This window comes from Marmota marmota, unplaced genomic scaffold (genome assembly GCF_001458135.2).
Source record: "Marmota marmota marmota unplaced genomic scaffold, marMar, whole genome shotgun sequence".
Classification (NCBI taxonomy): domain Eukaryota; kingdom Metazoa; phylum Chordata; class Mammalia; order Rodentia; family Sciuridae; genus Marmota; species Marmota marmota.
This window is the reverse complement of record NW_026000048.1, coordinates 11,226,357-11,246,117: the sequence shown is the minus strand read 5'-3', so window position 1 is coordinate 11,246,117 and position 19,761 is coordinate 11,226,357. Positions and strand designations below refer to the sequence as shown.

At 42.4% G+C, this 19,761-nt stretch overlaps 1 protein-coding gene across 1 annotated transcript in view; it reads right to left on the bottom strand.

Moving 5' to 3' along the window:
• Proser2 (proline and serine rich 2) overlaps positions 1-19,761 on the bottom strand; it is a 31,856-nt gene that overhangs the window by 5,349 nt on the left and 6,746 nt on the right. Inside the window, exon 2 of the mRNA XM_048812657.1 lies at positions 8,198-8,416. Within this exon, the coding sequence (XP_048668614.1) occupies positions 8,198-8,335 (138 nt within the window). The 5' untranslated portion in view covers positions 8,336-8,416. The remainder of the gene's footprint in view (positions 1-8,197; positions 8,417-19,761) is intronic.

The window sequence follows — 19,761 nt, the reverse complement described above, 5'->3', positions numbered from 1 at the left end:
ACATCATTACCCTAGGTACATGTATGAGTGCACATATGGTGTGACACTACGTCACATACAACCATAGAAATGTAAAGTTCTGCTGCAATTGTGTACAATGAATCAAAATGCATTCTGCTGTCATATATACCTAATTAAAATAAATAAATTAATTAAAAAATGTAAATAGAGGGTCTTATCCTAAAGTGCAAGAAGTAAAATCAAGAATCAATAAACAGGATGGTATCAAACTAAAAGTTTCTTCACAAAAAAGGAAACAATCAAGAACATGACAAGAGGGACTACAGAATGGAAGAAAATCTTTGTCACCTACACCTCAGATAGAGCATTAATCTCTACGCTATATAAAGAACTAAAAAAACTTGACACCAAAAAAACAAACTATCCAATCAATAAATGGGCTAAGGAACTGAACAGACACTTCACAAAGAAAGAAATACAATTGATCAATAAACATATGAAAAAAATGTTCAATGTCTCTAGCAATTAGAAAAATGCCAATGAAAACTACACTGAGATTCCACCTCACTCCAGTCAGAATGGCAACTATCAAGAATACAAATAATGAATGCTGGTGAGGATTTGGGGGAAAAGGTACACTCATACATTGCTGGTGGGAATGAAAATTGGTGCAACTATGCTGGAAAGCAGTATGGAGATTGATTAGAAAACTTGGAATGGAACCACCATTTGACCCAGTTATCCCCTCCTTGGTATACAACCAAAGGACTTAAAATCAGCATACGAGAGTGACACAGCCACATTTTAAGTTTACAGCAGCTCAATTCACAATAGCTAAACTATGGAACCCATCTAGGTGCTCTTCAAGACAGATGAATGGATAAAGAAAATGTGGCATATATACACACTGGAATATCACTCAGCCATAAAGAAGAATGACTTTATGACTTTTGCTGGTAAGTGGATGGAGCTGAAGACTATCATGCTAAGTGAAATAAGCCAATCCCCCAAAACCAAAGGTCGAATGTTCTCTCTGATACGCAGATGCTAACATTCAACAAGGCAGGGGGATAGGATAGAAGTTCAGTGGATTAGGCAAAGAGGAATACAGGGAAGGAGGCGGGCTGAGACTATGAAGGACAGTGGAATGAACTGGACATGACTTTCCTATGTTCATATATGAATACACAGCCAATGAAACCCTACATCACGTACAACCACAAGAATGGGATCCTAATTAGAATAAGTTACACTCCATATATGTATGTCAAAATGCACTCTACTGACATGTATATCTAAAAAGGACAAATAAAAATTAAAAAGAGAGAGAGAGAAAAGAAAATAGAGGGTCTTAACCCTACCGCGGGCTCTAGCCTCTTGGTTCCAGGTCGATGCAGTAGAGCAACCCTCCTTCAGCACCGCCTCAAGAGAGCTGTTTTCAACTGACCACTGTTCACTTTCTTGTATCTCCAGATTACTGTGGGCCCGGGGTGGGGGGCAAGGGGACTCATAATGAAATAGAGTGGGCTGGACTCATATATACATAAAAATATCTCCTCTCCCTTCAGAAGCCCACTAAAACAATCCAAGGATTTCTTTTTAAAAATAGGTGTAAATCACAAAGACAAAGTCAAAGGAAAAGAGAACAAAACAAAATAAAGGAGGCTAGAGAGCAGAAGGACAGGGAAATGAATTAAGATGACCCAAGACGACAGACTATCAGGGTGGCTACCAGGAAGGCCAGTCGCCAACCTGCTAAGCTCTGTGGTCCTGAGCTTGGCACTGAAGCCCCAAGCCTTCTGGAAGTGTGGCAAAGGGGGTCTGGAAAGCATCAAGTTGGCTGAAGCCCCCTCTCGGCAATGAGAATGGCCCAGCAGAAAATGAGGTGCAGTTATTAGAGAAGGCAAAAAAACAAAACAAAAAAAAACTTTGAATTGGGGCGATCAAGCAGGACTGATGGCTTACTGGAGATCGGGGGGTGGGTAAATGAAGCTAAACTAATTCAGTGTAGACAGAGACTGTAAGAGTGTTTACTGGAGAATCTGAAGGGTCCAAGAGCTCAAAAAGTTGACCTCAAGGGTTCCCTGAGGTAGCAGCTACAGGTGAAAACCACCATAGACAAGTCCCATCCTAGAATTATTCATCAGTTTCTGAAGTCCTACTCTTGCATGCATCTGAAGAAAATCATTCACTTTCTTCAAAGATAAAACCAAAAGTAACTATGCAGTGATAAAACTACAAAAAGGTCATCACCATCAATAGCCCATAAACAACATGACGCTGAATTCATAAACAACACCATGCTATTTTTTAAAAAGCTGACCTGGGTGTGGTGGCACACGCCTGTAAACCCAGGGACTCAGGAGGCTGAGGCAGGAGGATCTCAAGTTCAAGACAGCCTCAGCAATTTAGCAAGATCCTGTCTCAAAATAAAAAATACAAAGGGCTGGGTGGTAGAGCGCTCCTGAGTTCAATCTCTGGTACTATGTAATAAATAAATAAAATTTTAAAAACTGAAGGACAAAGGTGCTTACAAATTTAAAATGTTAGCAGAAAAATGAACTAAATAAAAGTTTAAAAGATGATTTAAAAAATTAGAAAATCATAAAAATGAAAGAAAAAGGAGAAAGATAAAAAAAAAAAGAAAGAAGAACAGAAAGAAGAGTGTTTTCTGGGGAATCTGAAGGACAAGCCTGGGAGGGCCAATCTCTGAATACTGAGGGTTCCCAAAAGAGAAGCGGAGAAGGAATCATCAAAACACCCCTAAGCAGAAGCACACGAATTTCCAAATCAAAGGGGCTGACCCAATGAACAAAAATAAAGGAGATTCACACCAACACACACCACTGAGAAATTTCAGTATGCCGAAATCCAAGAAAAGAAACTGAAAACTTTTTCACTCTTCTTCAGAGTGAAAAACCAGTTTCTCCACAAAGGCGAGCAATTGGAACGTGATGACCATGCTGCGGCGGGTACGTACTTTGGTTAAGTACCCTCATTTTCCTCTGGCTACAGAGAGAATGAAAAGGGTGCTGGCCAGGGCTGGGTTGTAGCTTGGTGGCAGAGCACCTGCTTGGCTTGTGCAGGGCCACAGAGCAGGTCAGTGGCGGCCAGGAGTGGGGGAAAGAACGGGGGGCTTGGCGGAGGCTGCTCATGGACATGAGATTTCTTTTTGGGGGATAAAAATGTTCATGCCGTGGCACTGCAAAAGTAAAATAATAAATAAAAGGGCACTGGCCTACAGTGGACCCTCCGCTTAGGAGATACACCAATTTCCCCCATAAGGGTGGGACAAAATGAGTGTGGACTCTAAGCCCACGTCTAACCCAACCTCAAAGCCAGCAGTCCCCTTCTGGAGGAGAAGCTGGGGAGGGTGCCCCCCGTGCACCTGTTTATGCCCTGTGTGCCACTGGGCCAGGCCAGCTCCCACACCCAGTTAGAGGCTTATGTGGCTTCAAGGGTCACACGACCACTGGTGGAGGGGCGAAGACCAGAAGTGGGCTCGCTCTCTACTTGCCTTTTGCTCTGCCAGCCCCTAACTTATTCCCTTTCCTAACCATGCACTGGTAAGTGTCAATAGAGGGCTCTGACACTGCTCACAGCTTGTCCCTTGTTCCTGGAGTTCTGCAGTTCACAGTCTCAACTATGCTCTCCACTTTTCCTGCACAACATGAGACTCCTCGCACCTCAGCTTGGCTCAGCCTAGGCTCAGCCTAGGCCTGGCTCCAGCCCTAGGCCACCAGGATTCTGGTTTCCTCCACCTGAGGTCTTTATGGAGAGGGGCGGGAACCTTCTTTGTGGCCTTGAGTCCTTATCTGAGGCAAGGCCAAATATGCTGTGGGGTCAGTCTGTTGCCCAATACCCCAGACACAAAACCACCCTTGCAATGAACCCGGACTCTGCTTGCACCTGGGACGGGGAAAGGCAGAAACAGAGAAAAACCCCAGCTGAGGGTAAGGGAGCGGGGTGCTTCAGAGCCACAGAAAGGGCACTCTGGCCCAAGTCCAGAAGAGTTCCCTCTGCTCCTCCTGCTACATGGAGATGCTGGACACTGCCTCAGACAAGGATGCTAAAGAGCAAGACATGCATGGTCCTGGGGAAGAGGATGAACATCATGAGACAAATCCTCGAGCCAGAGAGCAGGTTAGTGATGGCCAGGGGTTGGGGGGAGGCTGCTCATTGACATGAGGTTTCTTTTTGGAAGATAAAAATGTTTTAAAATCCACTATAGTGATGACTGAGTAACTCTGCAAATATGCAAAAGCCACTGAAGAAGTCAATTTTATTTTTATTTTTGATTGATACACAAAATCACAAAATTCTGCATGCCATGTGATGTTTCCATACATGTAACCTACTGTAATGCGCAAGTCAGGTCAAACATATCTGTTTCTTCAGATGTTTCTTTCTTTATGGGGAAAGCTTTCAAAACTTTTTCTTCTACCTTTCTGAAATGTATAATACATTGTCATTGCCTGCAGTCACCCTACTGTGTGACGGCACCCAGAACTTGCTCCTCTCTGACTGTAACTAAGACCCACTCATCACCCTTCCCCCATTCCTCTCCCATCCTTCCACTGTCCCGGGCCTCTGGCACCTCCTTCTACTCTCAGCCTCTACGAGATGGACTTTTTTTAGAGTCTTCGGATGAATGAGATGATGTGGTCTTTGTCTTTCTGTGTCTGGCTTATTTCACTTAATTATCTCCAGCAGTTCCACCCCTGTTGGTCACAGAAATGACAGAGCCCATTCTTCTTTGTGGCTGAGTGACATTCCTTCATCCTTTCATAGGCAGAAGAACACTCAGGTTGTTTCCATTTCTTAGCTCCGGTGAATAGTGCTTCAATAAGCACGGGGTGCAGAAGTCGCCCTGACAGACTGATTTCATTTCTTTGGATACACACCCAGGAGTGGGATCGCTGGATCACATGCTAGTTCCATTTTTAACTTTTTGAGGAAACTCCATGCAGTTTTCCATAATGGCTGTACCAATTGACGTTCCCATCCATAGTGTTCAAGGGTCCCCTTTCCTCCACACTCTCACCAGCACTTTCATCTTGGGTCTTTTTGGTAAAAGCCATTCTCACTTGGGTTTGTGGTTTTGATTTGCATGATGGTTAGTGATGTTGAGCATTTTTTCATACAACTCTTGGCTACTATTTTTCTTCTTTTGAGAAATGTCTATTTAGGTCTTTTAACCCCCCCCGGTTTAGTCAGGTTATTTGATTTCTTTTTTTTGCTTTTGAGTTTTTGGAGTTCTTTATGTATTCTAGATTTCAACCCCTTGTCAGGTATATAATTTGCAAATATTTTCTACCATTCTGTAGATTATATTTTCACTCTGTTGACTGATTGTTTGCCGTGCAGAAGATTTTTAGTTTGATGTAATCTCATTTGTCTAGTTTTGCTTTTGCTTCCTTTGTTTTGGAGGATGTTGTTCAAAAAAACCTCTGTCCATTCTAGTGTCCCAAAGCACTTCCCCCTTCAGTAGTTTTATAATTTCAGGTGTTACATTTAAGTCTTTGATTTTTTGTAACTGGCAAGAAATAGGGGTCCAGTTTCATTCCTTGGCATGTAGAAATCCAATTTTTGGAGCACCATTTATTGAAAAGTCTGTCCTTTTTTCAATATGCATTTTTAGCACCTTTTTTGAAAAGCAGTTGACTGTAGTGTGTGTTCACCTCTGGGCTTTCTATTCTGTTCCACTGGTCCCTGTGTTGTCTTTTTTAACGCCAACACCATGCTGTTTTGATTACTGCAGCTCTGTATTAGGTCAGGCAGTGTGATTCCTCTTGCTTTGTTCTTTTTCCTATTTTCAAGATAGCTTTGTCTATTCAGGTTTTTTAATGGTTCCATATGAATTTTGGGATTAGTTTTTGGAGTTCTATGAAGAATGTCATTTGGTACTTTGATAGGGACTATAGTGAATCTGTAGATTTCTTTGGATAGTATGGACATTGGGATGGACAGGAATGTTCTAAAATTGACTGTGGTGATGCTTGCACAATTCTGGAAACTTGCTAGAAACCGCTGAATGTAGACTTTAAGTGGGGAACTTTATGGCATATGAATTATACTCAAATAAGAAAACAAAACAAAACAAGGAGTGGACCAGTGGCCCCACATGGAGGACAGAAAGCTGGAACCCACGGTGGCCTCCCTGCTGAGCTTGCGGTGCTTTGGGAAGTGGTATCTGCTAAGTTAGTTCCCAAAGAACTAAGCAGGTATCGGACGAGGAAAAACAAAAATGGCAGTGTTCTTGAGTGAGTTAGAAAAAAACATAAGTTTGTCACTATTAATTTGGAAGGCAGTGGCTGACAGCAGAAATTTTTAAAATCTCTTTCTACAAATGGTATTTGTAACATACCAATTTGGGCTGTGGAGTAAAAGAAGTCCCTTTAAGGCTGAAAATCTCCAGATGTTAAAAGAACTATCGAGAAAACTACACCTCGCCTATTCTTTCCCACCATGCTGACCTGAGGTGACGGCCACAGGTCTGCAAGGGAAACACTGCTTCAGGGGAAACATATTGTACCTTAATATGTACATTGTGGTTTTGAAGAAATGATTTCTCTCTCTTCCTCTTTCTCTTATTTATTTATTTTTGGTACTGGGGATTGAACTCAGGGATGCTCAACCACTGAGCCGCAGTGAGACCCTGTCTCTAAATAAAATACAGAATAGGGCTCCCCAGCCCTATTCTGTATTTTATTTAGAGACAGGGTCTCACTGAGTTGCTTAGCACCTTGTTTTTGCTGAGGCTGGCTTCGAACTTGCAATCCTCCTGCCTCCTGAGCTGCTGGGATTACAGATGTGTGCCATCGCACCTGGCTTCACACATTCTCCTTATAGATACAAAAATTCTCTCTGACATTTGAGCAATATTATACTGAGTTAATAATGTAGTTGACAAGAGAACCCCCAAAACTGAAATAGAATAAAGACAAGGAGAAGGAAACACAACCAAGCCTCTTATGAGCTTTAAATGCTTCTGCTTACTGTGGCAACCTCAAAAGAAGGACCATAAGTGCACATGGCCTTCTTTGAGTTTCAAAATGAGGGCTTAATTATGGTTATTTGAAACTAGACACTATTGTAACTTTTCACTATGGTTAACTTGAACCTATACTTCTGATAGGAAAGAGACATAACAAACCAGCAGGGAATGAGATGTGTACTGTTTTGATTACAAAACTACAGCAGAAGGGGTTCAAAGGACTATATTTGAGCTCCCTTTAACATCTTTAAACTGGTAATACAAACTCAAATCTCCATTCCTCATCTAGTTTTTTTCTTTGGTACTGGGGACTGAACCCAGGGGCACTTAACCACTGGGCCACATTCCCAGCCCTTTTGAGTACTTATTTAGAAACAGGGTTTTACTGAGTTGCTTAGGGTCTCGCTTTTGCTGAACCTGATTTTGAACTCGTGATCCTCCTTCTTCAGCTTCCCAAGCTGCTCGGATTACAGGTGTGTGCCACCATGCCCAGCTTCTCATCTGCTTCTTGATCTGTGTCTCTTATGAAGGAATCTTGATTAAGACGGAAACACCTCATGTGTGTGGCGTTACAGGTGCTCTAAGATGCTACATAAGCTGTGTCATTCTATCCTAGCTTGACAGGTCTGTCTTGCCCCTATATTAAGAAATACTGAAAAGGTTAAAACCCAGTGTTACTCAGATCTTTTTTGTTGTTGTTGATTGTTTTCTGCTTTGTTGGCGCTGGAGATGGAACCCAGGGGTGCACTACCACTGAGCTACACCCCCAGCCCCTTTTTAATATTGAAACAGGGTCTTGCTAAGATTCCCAGGCTGGCCTTCACTTGCGATCCTCCTGCCTCAGCCTCCCAAGCAGCTAGCACTACAGGCTTGTGTCTCTATGCCCTGCTAAGTGAATTGTTTTTATCCTGTGAGCTGCTTCTCTTCTTTCCGTCATTTGATGTCAAAGTCAGGGGTGTTCCAGCCTGGGTTCCTACTGCCTTCACATTTCTTTCTGGGGCCCAGTTGATCTAAGTTATCAGCTATGGATGGAAATTTGCTCCACTTTCTTGGGTAATGTTCTATATTTATGCAAAACTTAAGATGATTAAAAATAAAAGGCCATTTCATGAAGAACTATTCCAAAACATCAAGCACGTTAACCCCAAGGATTTTCGAAGATATTCTAAAGGGGAAAAGGGTCAAGGCAGAATTAACCAACCAAAGCACATCAAAGCACTGAAGAAAAGCCCCACTCACCAAAGTGAAACTTCTGGACCGCGAACTGCTGCTTCGACTCTCCAGACTCCCACCTCTGCTCAAGTCACTGAGCCTGCAGCTGGGTGACAGGTCGGAGTCCATCTCCGAGAAGTCTGATTTCTGATGGTTTACAGGCATCCCCACAGAAGCCTCAGTTCCCGGCTTGATCACAGGAGTGGGGAAGGAGCCAGTATCCCATTCCGAGGCAGAGGATTACTTCTAGAGAAATCAGAGCAACACAGTTAGTGAGCCTCGACAGTAAAATGCCTTATCCCTCAAAAATGAAAGGTTGGCATGTGTCAGATTCACCTGCATTCACACACTCAACCATGAGGGTAAAGGAAATCAGGAAACCCCAAGCCTACTGGTGTGGGGATGCTGGTTTCCATTTCTCCTTTTTATCATGGCCCATTCTGAAGATGTGAGAATGATTTTTAAGATACTAGGCATGGTGGCATATATCTGTAATTAACCCTGGTGACTTGGGAGGCTGAGGTAGGATTGCATGTTCAAAGCTATCCTCAGCAACTCTGCGAGACCTTGTCTCAAAATAAAAAACAGAAAGGGCTAGGAATGGAGCTCAGTGGCAAAGAGTCCCTGGGTTCAATCCCTAGAACCACATTAAAAAAAACTCAAAGATGGATGCACTAAAAATGACTATGGTACTCATATTCTTCACATTCAGCACTCAGCATTGCCCTGCTTTTGTTCCCTTAGGCACCACAAAATGGGTTCCTCTTCCAGCTCATTGGAGTTCAGGGTTAAGCTGAGCTGAAGCAAGCTATTGTTACCAACTCACCAGGCGTGGTGGTACGCACCTATAATTCCAGCAGCTCAGGAGGCTGAGGCAGGAAGAACGTGAGTTCCAAGCCAGCCTCAGCAATGGCACTAAGCAACTCAGTAAGACCCTGTCTCTAAATAAAATACAAAATAGGGCTGGGGATGTGGCTCTGAGTTCAATCCCAGGTCCCTCCCTCCAAAAAAAAAAAAAAAAAAAAAAAGTTACCAGCTGATGCCTGCCTTGACATCTGCAAGATCAAAGACTCCTGGGAAGCCTGGGCTATTGCTACCTCACATAAAAAGTTGTCTCCTAAGTTATACTACCAGGAAGTCCATGTCTACATTACTTCCAGGAACAGAGACATCCAAGGATCCCCTGAAGCTCCTTGGTTTCATACTGTCACCCTTTAAACAGGAAATTCAACTCAGTCCCCGAACATTTGAGTTCAATAAAACATTCTAGAAGACAAAAGAAGACTAACTGGAATAAGTCTCCTGATGATTAATATTTAACAGACACTTGATCATTTGTGGAGGAAATCCAATCAGTATTGAACATCTTTATGGAGACCTTATCATTTGAGATGTCAAAAATTACAGTGAAAACCTTCTTAGAGAAATCCTGCAGACATCTCTTAAAAAAAAATTCCTCAGCCCATTTCTCTTTTCTTTTCAGATGAATCAGTACAGGTCAAAGGGCAATTTTAAGAGGAAAGCTAGGAAACTGGAAGATTCTGAGCACATGTATTTTTAGTAAGTTATCATTGTTTCAGATAGTCAATGACAACAAGACTTAAAATGTTAAAACTTTAAAAGTTTGCTCCATGATATGAAAAATTTAAACAACACACAAAGTTTATATAAATGTCTAAATAGTAACATACAATCTGTAAATTCAGATGTCCATGTGAATGTCTTTGGTGTCTTACAAATGCTTGACATGAGTCTGGTATACACACACACACACACACACACACACACCACACAACACACCAGTGAGCTGGCCACGGCTGTTCAGGCCGAGGCAGATGCAGCCCCATCCCTGGGCCCGGGAGGAGTAGGCAAAGGTGGGACAGGCTATGCAGAGAAGTCAGGCCAATTCTTAGGTCCTTCCTGATCTGCAGATTCCCACCCACTGACTCAGCTTGAACTCAGTCCTGAGTGGAGTGAATCACTCTTCCAAGGATAGGGCCGTGGGGCACAAAGCCTTCCTTCACATCCCAGAGAGGAGGTGGGAAGGGAAATGCTGATTCACGGCATGGGGTGTGTGTGTGTGTGGTGGGGGGTGCCCCAGGATGTGGGAAGGTTCTGGACTTGAGCCTGGCTCAGGCCGGGGCGGGTAAGAGTAGCACCTGGAAGCCACCCCAGCAGGGCCAGAGGGTTCTGCCTCTCACACCCTCCAGAGCACACCTCTTGGGAACATACCTCTTTCATGTGTTGCTGTGGTTTAAAAAAGTTTTTTTTTTTTTTTAAGTTGCAATATGGACACAATGCCTTTATTTATTTTTATGTGGTACAGAGGATGGAACCCAGTGTCTTACACATGCTAGGCAAGCACTCTACCACTGAGCTACAACCCCAGCCCTTATTGCTGTGATTTTGAAAGCTATAAAACTCTAATATTTAGGCTGTGCAAAAGAATATGAGGACGCCAGCCAGGATCTTCCAGAAGGCAGGGGCTGTGAAACCTTGCTCTCATTTCCTTCCAAGCCTGGAGAGGCCAGTCTTCTGTGATCTCTTGAGGAAATCAAGAACTAGTGGTTCCCTGATTCTGGTTCTGAAAATCCAGAACTCCACGGGAGGCCCACTGTTGAGGGCAGAGTTTGAGAGTAAGCAGCCTGCCCTACCTCGCCCTGGACACGAGCACACCGAGACCGGGACATGTGAGGAGGAGCAGGCGTAAGGGGTGGCAGTAAAGGACCACAGCTGAAGGGTCCATGTGGGTCCTGACCACTTTAAAATGCCCACTTTCCTTCCAATCATGGGTTCAGTCTTTGGATGTGCAAAACAATGCACAGTATAAAAAGTGACACTGCAGTCTGATTGACAGCCCCATGGATGAAGAAACCGATTCCACGAAAAGGGCAGAGGGCTAAGAAATCATGACAAGCCTAATACTGAGAGAGAAATACACACCCTGCGTGCTCATTCCTTTTATTCTGTTTCCTGTGTTTATTTCTCATTATTTACTAAATTGCCCAGGCTATCCTTGAACTCACAGTCCCCAGCCTCAGGCTCCCAAGGTGCTGGCGTTAACAGGTGCTGTCACTGCGCCTGGCTTCCAGAAGCATCCTTTTTCCATAGTCTAGTTTATCATTTGAGCAAACAGAACAAGGACAAGGTCACAGCAGGTCATAGTCCTGGTGGATCTGAGTCTCCTGGGCATGGCTGGTCAGGAGGACAGCAGTCAGCTAAGGAGCTCCTAGGAAATCTGGCGGATGAGGAGCAGGAGCGCAGTCAGAAAGGCCACTCCTGTTCTTCATCTTCCCAGACGGTCCAGAAAGACCAGGAATGACCTAGCTGGTACGCGTCAAGGCTTCCCTCACCACCACCCCACCCCATCTCGATTCCAGAGCCACAGCCAGGACACAGAGCAGCCCAAGTCCTTCCCTCACTCACCTGAAAGCTCTGGTTCTGCCGAGTTCCAAAGTTGATCTATGCCAGTCAAAGCCCTATCCACAGGCACAGGGGCTGACCTCTCCTCCTTCCTGCCTCTCACAACCAGCTGCCAGCACCCAAGATACTCCCTTTAGCAGGACAGTGTTATCACTTCCTTTCTGGTCCCACTCCCTAGAGCAGGGCTGTGGACACGCCTACACTGTTGCCAGAGCCATCGACTGCTCTCCTTGCCTTCTTATTCTTCTTTACACTTTGGCTGTATTTTTCTGCTGGTTTAATCGTAACATCACTGTGGCTGGGCGTAATAGTGCATGCCTGTAATCCCAGGGACCCTGTAGGTTGAGACAGCAGGATATCAAGTTCTAGGCCAGCCACGGCAACTTATTTTAAAAATAAAAAGGGCTGGGGACGTAGCTCCGTGGTAAAGCATCCCTGGGTTAAACACTCAGTACCAAACCAAACAACAACAAAAACACCACTGTGACACCTTGTACCACCACTCTAAGCAACCAATTTTAACCTACTCCCAATTGGTTTCAGAATCAAAGTTTCATCCTTTGATCAATATTTGTTTCAATCTGAGCCTTATCTTCCTTTTTAACCTAGGCATGTTCTTGAATTGACCCTTTTTCCCCCACACTGAGCAGATTCTAGGCACTAGAGCGAGATGAGTAAGAGCCATCTCCCCACAGGAGGACTTCATCTATACCCGGCTTCTAAATCAGGCAACAAGTCAGAAATGCTATAGGACTCGGACCCAGACCTACGGAAAGCATTTCTGGTGGCAAAGCTTGGGCATGTGGTTTTTAAAAAAAGTTTTACAAGTGACTCTGTATATCACATCAACTCTAATCAAAGATAGATGTGTAGCCAAGTTCAGTGCCACGACAGGGGACACGGGGTGAGACAAAGGAGCACCAACTCTTCCTGGAAGGGGACACTGAGCAAAAGGGACACTGAAAGCCAAACCCTGAAAGCTGGGCGTGATCTCTGGAGACTGCTAGTTAAATTCGGATGGGAGTTCCAAGTAGAGAAAGAGAACGGGCGAGCGTACAAAGATGCAGCCTTCTGAACAACAGTGAGTGGCTGGATCACAACCTAGGTGAAACAGGAGGTGCAAAACAAGCTGGAAAAGGGACAGAGGTATGTAAATGGAGGGACGTGGAGAACTGGACCAGAGCACAGAGCCTCTGAATCGTGAACTTGACCCACAGACGACAGCCAGCCACGGAAGGCTTACACCCACTGGAGTGACAGAACCACGTTCTGGTTTAGAAAGATAACTTTGGCAATAGTTTGAAAAGTAGGCAGAATCAGGGGGAAAATTTTAAAGCAATTAGGATAACTGAGTCCCACGTACTGTTAAAAAAAAAAAAAAGAATGAGGCAGCTCAACGATCACCAAGACATTATTTTTGAGAAAAGTATAAGGGCGAGAGCAAAGTTTAATGTACTTCCACATTTATATGGAAATAAACAAGAAAAAAAGTACATGCTTTTACATGCAGATAATCTCTCTGGAAGGACATAACACGGAAAACTGTAAGTGGCTGTCTCTAAGGAGGGCAGAACAGTGACAGGAGACCAGGATGGAAATCTAGGACCACATATAAAACACTATGCTTTGCACAAAAATGAGGAATTTTACAATAAGAATGTATATTTTGGGGGCTGGGGTTGTGGCTCAGTGGCAGAGCACTTGCCTAGCACGTGTGAGGCACTGGGTTCGATTCTCAGCACCACATATAAATAAATGAACAAAATAAAGGTCCACCAACATCTAAAAATAATTTTAAAAAAAGAATGTATATTTTTATTATGTACATAAAGAAACTCTGAAAGGACATGCAAGTCAAAAACAATTGTTAGGTGGGAAAGGAAGAGGTAAATGAAAGATAAGAGTTCAAACAGTTTTTAGAAAAATAAATATCTTCTCTTTTTTAACCATAGGATTGCATTATCAACTTAAAAATTGAACTAGGATATTATGAAGATACTAAAATAAAATGTCATTTTCAAACAAGTAATAATTAGACTTATTTCCCATAACATCTGTAATGAAAACCAAACAGTTGAATATTCTAAATGTGCTGAGGAAAGAACGGTTAACCTAGACCTGTCTGTACTATAGCCATATTTTTTCAGGAACAAAAGCAAAGTGTGGAAAATTTCCAGAAGGTCTATTTTATCCAAAACCAAGATAGGATGAAATAGGAACGTGTGTGCGCACACACACTCACGCACACAAACTGTAAAGGGTTCTAACTGCTGAAAACCAGGATCCTGGCTTTTCAGGGGAAAACAAAGAACAAGGAAAAAAAAAATCACACATTTTTATTTCTGTATAAAGAAAAGCTGAAAGAGTCAAGTCTACCACCAACAGACTCCACTTCAAAAATTACATTTCAGGAAGGAAGGATTCTCGATGGAAGAAGCAAGAATGCGCAAGTGACAGAAGCAGAATGTGAGTCCCCAGCAAACCTGCACCTTGCTGAACTGAGTTCTATGTTCTGAAGAGAAGGGTGGACCCAGCTGCATGTACGCTGGGAAGCAGGTGTCAAAGTTTGGGAGGAAGATGAAAATAACAACTTTTTATTCTTACCAGCATTTATGTTATGATTTCTAAGGAAACCACTAAAAAAACTGAAATACTTTTCAACATCCCAAACCAAGGGGATATGTGACAACAAATCCCACTATTATACGTAATTATAATGTACCAATAAAACATACAGAAAACAAACCAACAAAAAAAAAAAAATGAAAGGGAAAAAATGGACTTAAAAAAAAAATCATTCTAGGGTTGGGGATGTAGCTCCAGTTGGTAGAGTGGTTGCCTTGCATGCACAAGGCCCTGGGTTCAATCCCCAGCACAAAAACCAAAACCAAACCAAACCAACCAACCAACCAAACAACTCCCCCGCCCCAAAAACATTACTGGGCTGGGGTTGTGGCTCAGTGGTAGAGCACTTGCCTAGCATGTGTGAGGCACTGGGTTTGATCCTCAGCACCACGTAATAGTAAATAAATAAAACAGAGAGTATTGTGTCCATCTACAACTAAAAAAACCTTTTTTTTTTGAAAAAAAAAAAAAAAAAGAAAGAAAGAAATTATTCCAAGAGTCAGCTAGGGGAAAAGAACAAAACACAACAAATGAAAAGCACAAATTATGATTAAAAACAAACCTAAATATTTGCATAATATAATAATTTAGTGAGAAATGATCCATTAAAAATGTCACAATGGATTATTCTTAAAATGCAAAATGCTGCTGGATGCTGTTTACATCAGACAAGGAAGGATACAGAATGAGAGAAGTCAAGAGGATATAATAGGATTTTTCAGCAAATGATAATCAAAAGGAAAGATGGAATCATTACAGCAATGTCAGATAAAAGATATTAAGTAAAAGGTAAATTACTAGAAATAAAGAGGGTTAACCTGAAAATGGTTAAAAATAAAGTTTTAATTTAACTTACATTTACCTCATGACCAGCCAGACAACATCAATGAACAAACCCACCAATGTAGGGAGATTTTAGCACATCTGTCAATTGACAGATCTAGCAAAGAATAGACAAGACTCGAGTAACTGTTAAGTTTGACCTAATCAACATTTACAATACACCACCTGCAACAGCTTCACAATAACATACATTCCTTCAAGTTCACAAAGAATACTTACGAAAACTGATGATAGGGCCACAAAGCAAGTCTCAGAAAATTTCAGAAGACTGATATTAAAAATATTCTCTTAGTACAATGCAATTAAATTACCAATTACTAAAGACAACCAGAAGAATCCATGGGTGTAGCCATTAGGAACTTATACTTCTAAATAACTCTCAGAAATGATATTAGAAATTAGTAACTATTTAGAACTAAATAATAATCGAAATGCTACATATCAAAACTTAGAAAAGGAGGCTGAAACTTAAAGAATCAAGCATCTAACATAAGTTGTATGTGTGTGTGTGTGTGTGTGCTGGGGAGACAATAGAAAAGACAAGAAAACAAAGACCCTGAAATTAAACATGTAGAAGAACATCTACAGACCTGGGTGGGGTCACCCTGAACATCTCCAGGCCGGGGCAGAGATTGAACACCGAGGTCCTACACTTTGATAATCTCATTCTCTACCACCTCCATTCACAGAAATGTTGAGATTTGTTCCAAAATCTAGAAAAAACAATCGTAGCAAAGAAATGATCTTTAAAGCTACACTGTGAAAAATCTCATGATGGTTTTGTAGCCAAACTACTTTTTTTTTTTTAAAGATATGTTTTTCTTGACCTTCAAGAGCATTAAAAATGAAATAGCCTCACAGAGGGATCGTCTGTAAATCACGGAGCTCATTACCATGAGTGGGCTTCTGCTCCGGTCCAGCAGTGGGTGAAAAGAAAGCCGACGAACACAAACGGCCACTGTGGGCCTTGCTGCTCCCGGCTCCTGACCACATCTGCTCACGTGAACATGTGGCTGGGCCTTCTCGGCCATGGCAGGCGCTCTGCTCTGATCTTACTCAAAGATGGAAGTCCTACTTTTATAGTTTCCACATGGTTTGTGCAAATTTCTACTTGTACGTAAATAATGTGTTAGCAAAAAATAATTTTATGATAAGAAGCTTACTAGAAAACAAAGCTAGGAATCTAATCAACTCATAAGTTAAAAGGAAACTGAGAACTGTTTTTTCTGCTATTCAACTTAATTGTGGCTTAAAAAATTCTTTAGACTAAATTAACTATTTTTTCCCTTACTTCTTCTGTAAGAGCAGGATTCTACTTTAGTTATCACAAAATTACATGACAGCGCTGCATGTAATTTTCAGCTCCATCTCCAATTTTACACACAGAGTCCTGCATCTGTATCACCTGTCCCTCGTCACACCAAAGCTGCGCAGAGGAATGTGCCGTGCTGTCCTAACAGAGAGGTGGAAGCAGGTGCTGGTGCTGGTATGGTATGCAGTTCACTTTATTCTAAGTATTTCTACTCTCAACACTGTGTTAAGGGCTGGGATACAGCTCAGTTGGTAGAGTGCTTGCCTCGCATGCACAAGGCCCTAGGTTCAATCTCCAGCACCACACACACACACAAAAATTGTGTTAAAAACAGCCAGGCGCCATGGCGCAGGCCTGTAATCCCAGCAGCTCCGGAGGCTGAGGCAGGAGGATCTTGAGTTCAAAGCCAGCCTCAGCAAAAGTGAGGCACTAAGCAACTCAGTGAGACCCTCTCTGTAAATAAAGTACAAAACAGGGCTGGGGATGTGGCTCGGAGGGTGAGTGCCCCTGAGTTCAATCCCCAGCATCCACCCAAAGTAAAATAAAGCAATACAACATTCACCAACAAATTGCCAAGTACTAATGCAGGATTTCTGAAATTCTTGATGATACTCAAGTTGGGAGTTGTTATTTTCCTCATCTATTCTGTCAAAGGAGTCTGAGAACATAAGCCTCTCCAGTGTGTCTCTACACTCTGGCCTAACCTTGGCCCCTCCACCCGCCTTCGGCTACATGAAGGCTTCCATCCAGCCAGGGCCCTCCACGTGCTGCTCCACCCTCAGGCCCCACCACTGCCTCCCCTGCTCTCTCCACCAGCCTCCCCAGCCTCACTATGAAAGAAAACAAAAAACAAAATCCCACAACCAAACCTGTCCAACCTCCCTTCCTGATGCTACTCATGTCTCCGCCTAACTCCTCTGGCACTTGCTGTTCACATCCCACCCCGTGTTGACTGTGAGACGCCATCTTGTCACTCTGATACCAACAGTCACATTAAGTTTCTGCATGTTATTCTTATTTTCTTCAATTAGATTATAGACCTCTTATAGGTACAGTTCATACATACACATTACATATCTATCTATAGATATCTAGATAGATGTCCAAAACATTATGGATAACATCTATCACAAAAAAATAGACTTAATATCCATTACCTATCCCAAACCCACATTTTAAAACTCAAAGATAATTTTGTTTTTAAAAAAATGGGAGGCCAGCCTGGGCAATTTAGTGAGACTGTGTCTCAAATACAAAAGGCTGGGGATGTACCTCAGTGGCAAATTGCCCCTGAGTTCAATCCATCCCCAGTACTGCAAAATAAATAAATAAACAGAAAAATATAAGGGGCTGTGGGTATAGTTCAGAGGCAGAGCACTTGCCTAGCATGTTCAAGGCCCCGAGTTCAATCCCCAGGACCAGGGGAGAAAACAAAAAAATTAGAGCATGCTAAAAACATATCATTGACCTAAAATCAAAACTACTATACTTAGTAGTTTTAAACATGTTAACATTGCTGTGGAACCATCCTTTCTGTCCCTCTATCATATTTACAGACCAAATCCCTCAAATTTAGGAGAAATTAATCTCATAGATTTCAGTCCAGGGCAAACAGGAAGCACAAGGAAAATGACTCTGAAAACACAGCAAGAGGGCTGTAGCTCAGCAGTAGAGTGCTCACCTTGCACATGGGAGACCCGTGGTGCTGGGTTCAATCCCCAGCACCACGTAAAAATAACTAAGTGAAATAAAGGTATTGTGTCCAACTACAACTAAAAAATAAATGTTAAAAGAAAGAAAACACAGCAAGAGAGGAGACTCTTAGATTCATGATGATGTATCATGTAAGTACATCAGTGGCATCAGTAAGTACACCAAACACACTAAACCAGTAGCACCTCACAATATTAACATGCAATAAACATCAAAATGAATGTGTATCTGTAGGTGTAATCCGTGACCAAAATGAACCTCAAAAATGGGTCTCCAGCCTGGGAGACCTGTAATACCAGCGGCTCAGGAGGCTGAGGCAGGAGGATCACAAGTTCAAAGCCAGCCTCAGCAACTCAACAAGGCCTTAAGCAACTCAGCAAGACCCTGTCTCTAAATAAAATATAAAAAAGGGCTAGTTTGGGCTATTTCTCAATTAAATTAGTTTGGGCTATTTCTCAATTAAAAAAAAAAAATGGAAAGAAAAAAGTGTTTCCCAAAATCCTCACCAAGCAAAGGAGGACTGCATCCCAGCACTGAATACCAAAGGACACCTGCTCAAGTAGAAGTTAGTTGTTGGAGGGCTCCGAGGGAGGAGCTAGTTTTGTTCCTTATTTATTTAATTTTGTTGGTACTGGGGATTGAACCCAGGGCACTCTACCACTGAGCCTGTCTAGTTTGTATTTTGAGAGAGGGTCTTGCTAAGCTCCCCAGGCTGGCCTGCAATCTACAATCCTCCTGCCTCAGCTTCCTGAGTGCTGGGCTTATGAGGATGTGCCCCTGTACTGGCTGCTCTTGGAGTTGTACACGGTGATGGGTAGTGATTCTGCACCCTTTCCATGGGATTTTGCTTATTCCTGGTTCTCTGTCACAGGGACTGAACCCAGGTCCTCACATGCACTCACTCTACCGCTGAACTACAACCCCAGCCCATGAAACGTCTGATAAAAGAACTTAGTACCTTAAACTCTAACTGCTACTCAAGGGTATTAGGTACAATTAAAATTGTTAAAAGGTTAGTAATTTTACCTCTCTGAAGCATGACCATGCTTTAATTTTTTTTGAAAAGCTCTTTCTGAGCAATGCAGAAAGATAAGGATGACTTCAAACTATCTGTATTGTGAATTGTTTCAAGTATTAATAGGAAAGAATTTACTTAAGCCCACAGGCCACATGAAAGTGATTGATTTGCTTACATTTAAGCAAACAAGTTCCCCAGGTAGCCTCACCTAGGTAGGCGGGATTAACAGTCCCTGAGGGAAAGAGTTTCCTATTACTAGTTTACCATCACTGAATAAATAAGAGCAGAACATCCATCAGATTTTCCTAAAGGAAACCTGACCAGAAGGCAACCTTGACTGGAAGTCTGATTGCTTCCCACTAACAAAAAGTAACGGACTAGGAAAGTATCAGCAAAAGCAAAATACAGGTGGGAAAGTCTCAGCAAAAGCAAAACTTCTATCCAATGAAAACTCTGCAAAGACAGACACTGCAAATTTTTACTTTTGGCTCATTTTTTTTTTTTTTAAGAAAACTGACATGTAATATGCCTAATATATTTGTAGATTCTCCAGCAAATTAAAAAAAAAGTAGAAGAAAACTCCATTTTAAGTTATTCTTCTTTTGGGAATGACTTTGTATGCTTTCCCTCTTTGCCCCCTCACCACTCCCCACTGGT